Consider the following 6,000-nt stretch of genomic DNA (forward strand, 5'->3'; position numbering starts at 1 on the left):
ATCAGCGCCATTGTATCTGACATACTACTCAGAACCTCTCATTTCGCTCAGGAAAAAAAGGCATTAAAGTTCACGTCTGTTTTAAGAAAGAAAGATGCAGGAGAAGGACTAGGATTTAAGAGCCCTTGCTGCTCATACAGGGGACCAGGTTCCTTCCTCAGAATCCACACAATGACTCAGAAATATCTGTAACTACAAATCTGGGTCCCTAATTCCCTCTTCTGGCCTCACTGGGCACCAGGCGTGCATGCACAGGACACAGTTACAAACATTCAGACAAAATATTTGTAACATAAAGCAAAAGTGATAAATTAATTGAAAATATTAAAAAGGAAAGAGGCAAAATAGGAAGAGGTGGAGAAGCGACATTCTTAGACATTTTCCACCGTAACTCTTGTCCAATCCAGTGCATTCCATGATTTCAGGAAGTGAGGTCTGTGAGGACAAAGGCTCTGGCGTTTTCAGAAAGTGGCACATTTTTAGCACATTCAATAAAAGCTACTGTTAGTAATGATGGCAGTGTAATTTCCCCTGTGCCCCGTGTTCCTTTTATCTGCATCATTCCCCAATTCATATACACTCTCATTTCATCAAGGTATTGATATAAAATCCATATATACATATTATGTTGGGTACAAAAGGTATGGGTGAATTGTGTTTGACAAAAATACACATAGCCCATTTGGATTATTATAGCTTTAAAGACTAGACACAGAATAAAAATATTAGAATATTAATTAAATAAAAATTACAGATTAATTGTAATCTGTTCCCTAGTATAAAAGTGTTTTACTTAAAATTTGTGTGTTATGTGTACTGGAGACCAAATTTAGGACACCAAACAGGCTAAGCAAACAGCTTATTCAGGAGCTAAACCTATCCCCCTTTCTTTTGGCTTTGACACAATGATATTCAGGCTGGCCTGCACTTACTCAGCACTAGCATGCAGATATTGACTGTGTGGTCTTCCTGCGGAGGTTTCCTTAGTTGCTTAAAGTGTAGACTAGGATCATTTGGTCTTCCTCTTAAATTTAAAAAATAAACCCTTTCTGCAAAAACACTTTTGCTGTGCTTCAAATAAGACGTTTTCATCTCAACTAATGGGTTGTTCTCGCTGCTTCTGCTTCTTGTTGATTGATAGGTTCAAGCAATTCTGCGAAGAAATTGGAACCAATATAAAATTCAATTTGGAAACAGCTTTTCCCACTCCGAAGCTCTCCGCAGCGCATCCTACACAGTGTCTACCATCAGTGATGTCCAAGGCTACAGTCACGACTGCCCCACTGAACACTTAAATGGAAAAAGCATCCAAGAGTTTGAAAATGTTGCCTTAAAGCCGGAAAAAATGTATGACCTAGTCATGTGATCGTAGAGAGCCCTCACCTGTTTCCTGCCACTTGAACCCATGATTTCATAATCAGAAGGTTTAACAGCGAATGGATTTCTTGAATGCCACAAAGAAAGCCCTCAAATGAAATGAGACTTGTGTTGATAAGTGTCCAACCCTCTCTCTATGGGGGAAGAGCCTCAACTGATAGTGTTGGCCAGTAAATGCTCCCACTGGGCTGGTTTCGAGTTACCAACCTGTTAACTGTGGAACTGGAAAGAAGCTAAACACAATCACCTCTTGGGAGCTGCCAGGTTTTGGAACCCGCACAGCACTGCATGCACGCACAAATGGGTGACCGCACCTTCACACCCGCGCTGACCAGAGAGCTCTGCGCTTCTCACCCGAGGAGACCTTGCTCCATTTTACAGACATGAAAAGATATGTGATTTATGTTGGTTATAAAACTTTCTGACCTATGGTTATCTGTTGGAAGTGAACGGTTTTCCCAGAGGAGACTCCAGCCATCTTTATGACGTCTCCAATAAACTAGACGGAGTTTGTTATCTCTGTCATCTCATGTTCTTCTCTTTAAGGAAAGCAGCTGAGCAGAATGCCTATGGGTTTCTCAGTTGCTGCTACAGACAGTTCTATCCTGTGACATATCCAATCTGACACTTGGTGAGCAAAATCAAGAATTTGCAGTCTTTTTCTGAATCACTAGGGGGACGTATTGGTGGAAGCTGCAAACCCCTGTCAGCTACTTTAAAAAAAACCTTAGTGCAGGCCTCGGAGGAGATCAGTTTCCCTAATCTGTACATAGAAACCTTGGCCTTTCCATTTCTACTGTGTAGACAAGTGATCACTCGTTTTACGTGAAGGGAATCAATGAAGGATTTCTTTTTATCTTCTAAATCTGAGAGAGAGAGAGAGAGAAAGAGAGAGAGAGAGAGAGAGAGAGAGAGAGATTTTGTGCAAATGAACCTGTAAATACTCTGTCATTTTATTTTATTGTTTTGATCCTAAACAGAACCTCAGTAACTTTGAAAGCAATTAGATAATGCAGCATTATATGCAACTTAGTATCTGATGCTGTATCTGGGCTGATTTTATGGTAGAGTCCTGAAGTCTATATTTGGTAAATATTTTAAGGACAACCAGATACCAGCATCAGAAGTCTGAGAACTAATAACAAACCCTAGAAATACCAGTGATTAAATATGAAATATTTATATAACAATGCAAAGCCATAACTTTACAAACACATTATCTTTGGTGTGCTGACATATTTCTTCAATTTTGATGACGACTCACTGAAATCAGGAAATTTTTAACACCTACAGCAAGAAAAACTAGTCTGCTACACGTGTGGGCTTTAATTCACTAAAATATCCTTTACTGACTTTTACTAAACGAAGCTATCTAGTTTTGAAAAAGACCCAGGTTATTTTTTTAAATGAACCATAGAGGAATTTTATCTATATAATATACACACTGTTTCAATATTTCAGACTTCTGTGGGTGATAATACAAGCCAGGGAAAGCCTTCAACTTAGCATGGAGGAGGAACTGTCAGGTGTTTAAATTAAATGAAATTAAGACAGAAGAAAGCCTTGTTCCTGAGGTAAAGAGACATCTAAATGGATTCAGTTCTTCTAATATTGTTTTGTTCTGGACTTTCTGTTAGTAAAAGTCAGTTTGGGGAAAGTCATTTATGTGTTTTTTGAAGTATGTCAATCAGGTTACAATGGACGAATCAGAAGTAGTGATTTATGCTGCAATAGTTGTTTAGCATCATCAAGGAAAGTAATTCAGATTGTCAAGAACTGACACAGTAGGTGATCTGGTATAAATATTTGTAATTTATCTATACAGGCAAAGGTGTAACTAAGGTGGGTTCAGTTTTTTGGATTTCATAGCAAGCCATCATTAGGAGGGAATGCAGACGGTTCTGAATTCTCAGTTGCCAAAACTGTACAAAACTTCTTTTTACCACTCTCAGATTTTAGCTATTTATTATTCAGAGGTCTAGATTCCTATCCTTGCTGACAGTGTTCACGTGGCTCTGCATTCTCCCCAACTGTCAAGTATTAGCCATAATGATAGCACAGAGTGCTGTTGCCAGAGAGCGTGTTTAAAAGGTGTTACACGTTTCCGTTGTATTGAGTGTAGCTGAGATTTCCTTTCTGCCAACCTCGTCTGCGGAGTGATCCTCAGCTGCACTGGTCTGAGGTTCGGCAGCTTTAGTTTTGTGATGATAATTGAAACTGGACTTGTAAAGCTGAAGTGCCAATGAAAACTTTCTGTATTGCTTGTAGACAACAAAAACCTGACAGTTTTGAAGGGAAACGTCTCTGGTGCCTAAAAACTAATTTAGAGAATTTCTGGTATTTTAAAAGTTAGATCTATCATTTTTCTACAGTTGTTTCTTATAGTCATGGCTGACCTTTTTAGAAGTGACTTTGTATTTTTTTATTGATAAGCCATTCATCCTGGAGTTTAACGTTTGTTCGAATATAACGAACTGTATAGAATTTAGCAGAACTCGCAGTGTTCTCACTGCCTAGATAGTTTAATGTGAATATTTTAATTTCCTTTGTGTTTTAATGTACTCACAGAAACGTTACCTGTAAAACATATCCAAGATGTTCCAGTCACTTAAAAGAACGTATGTTTTATCTATTTAAAAATCTCTTGTTTAGATTTTATGAGAATATTAAAGCTAACATTGATGCTCACTCATCTCTTCTGGAGAACAAAATAACTGAATCTCTCACAAAGTTCTTGCCACAATTGAGATATTTTGCAAAATAAAAGATGATGTCTTCAGCCTTTTCTTTAAAGACTTCAATAAACTAGTAAGTGTATTTAATAAATTAAAAGATATGAATTTGTTTTCATGCTAAAACTATTACATGCACAGGTTTTTACACTGTAAGAAAAGGAAGATTCTCTTACAGAGGAACACGCTTAGAGAATCATCTTCCTTTCTGCACTGTATTTCAAAGTGTGGATTTCTGTTAAATATTAGAAATAAGAAGAATGAAAGTTTTTCTCAAAAGAAAACACGGTCATAACCTCATACAAATAAAAACTTAAATGTGTCAAAGATTTTGTTTAACTCAATAACTGATGTTGGAACCAGTAATATGCCAAAGGAGAATTTAAAATACCATATATGCTTGAGAATATAAAAATACAAGTAAATATACAAATATTTGTATTTAAGAATACTAATCAAGTATACATATTGATAAAAGTAGGCAAAATAGTCAATACAATTAGACTACACACCCAGGAGAGACAGACATTAAAATAATGTACTAGTATTGATACAGAGTTAAAAAATAACATAAGGCTTACATAAGAACAAAGTGCTTACATTTAACAGAACTAATCCCTATGGTATTTTGAACTATTCAGTGGCAAAAGGCTAAAATACAATAGAGCCAACCAGACAGATCATATTACCTCTGAAATTAATCATTCATAAACAATAAGGCTCCGAGTGAGATCCTAATAACAAATGCTAATACACAAAGTGGAGTCAGCATTGTTACAGCTGAGGTTATGTTATTCCATTATGAAACAAACCTAAGTCTACCAAGCGTTCCAAGCATATACTACTCCAGAGGCACACTGGGAATAGTATAGTATGAAATGGAATTCCTCCAGATGGCGTTTACCATGGACACGGTATCTGACAATCTGTTCCAGCTTACTTTTTAACTAAAGGATGTACCGAGCACACACAACGATAGGTTTAATTTTCAGATACAGTTGAATTCTCCTCCCCATACTCTTACCCACGTTCCCGCCCCACCCCACCCCCTGTGCCCTTCCGTCCCCCTTTCTGCATGTCACACCACTGCAATTGTCACCCTTCCTGGACATTTTTTCTCCTCTCCTGACCTCCTTGTTAAACAGACTTACACCCACGCTCACCTCTGTTTATGCACACACACGTAGGCATTAAAAGCTAAGGCGTGTGTATAGGAGAGATTCTGTGGTTTTGTCAATGAATCTTGGTTACTGACTCAGTGTAATGCATCTAGGTCCATCAGTTATTTTTCTGGGTTTATCAACCTCTTTTCGTTATTTTGCTTTTCTTTATTGCAGAATAAAATTCAGTTGTGCATATATCTTGGATTCTTTTTATTCATTTGTCTATCGATGAACATCTAGGTTGATTCCATTTCCTTGCTGTTACAAACAGTGCCTTAAGAAACACGGGTGCGTGAGTACCTCTGTAATAAGACACAGAGCCCTTTGGCTGTGTATCAGGAGCGGTATAGCTGGATCACGTGGACATTCGGTCTTTAGTGTTTGGAGAATATTCCCCTGATTTTCACAATGCCGTACCATGACAGTGTACTCTCACGACAGCAGGAGTTCCTGTAAACACGAGAATCTTTGCACAATGCTGCTTTGTTTTGAATCTATGAAAACTGCGATTCAAACGTCACAAATAAATTTACAACATAGTTTACAGCAGATGCAACTATTAAAAAAAGTTGTTGAACTAAATCCGGTTTCATCTCTCTTATAATTACAAAATGAAATGGTTTATGTTCCAACTGGGGACCATTTCAAAAATCCCTCAGTTGACCCCAAAACAACCCTTCCCTTGAATCAAAATTGACACGCTAGTCTCTAAAAGTTCTGTAAACATT

At 37.6% G+C, this 6,000-nt stretch overlaps 1 protein-coding gene across 3 annotated transcripts in view; it reads left to right on the plus strand.

Annotated features, from left to right (window-relative positions):
* Calcrl (calcitonin receptor like receptor) overlaps positions 1 to 5,467 on the plus strand; it is an 88,598-nt gene extending 83,131 nt beyond the window's left edge. For 2 of the 3 annotated variants that reach the window (XM_075984728.1, XM_075984727.1), the window contains one exon: positions 1,142 to 5,467. In XM_075984728.1, the coding sequence (XP_075840843.1) occupies positions 1,142 to 1,366 (225 nt within the window). In that variant the 3' untranslated portion in view covers positions 1,367 to 5,467. The remainder of the gene's footprint in view (positions 1 to 1,141) is intronic. The other variant, XM_075984729.1, reaches the window with a different exon arrangement.
* Positions 5,468 to 6,000: the final 533 nt, after the last annotated feature.

The sequence above is a fragment of the Microtus pennsylvanicus genome, chromosome 9 (genome assembly GCF_037038515.1).
Source record: "Microtus pennsylvanicus isolate mMicPen1 chromosome 9, mMicPen1.hap1, whole genome shotgun sequence".
Taxonomy (NCBI): Eukaryota; Metazoa; Chordata; class Mammalia; order Rodentia; family Cricetidae; genus Microtus; species Microtus pennsylvanicus.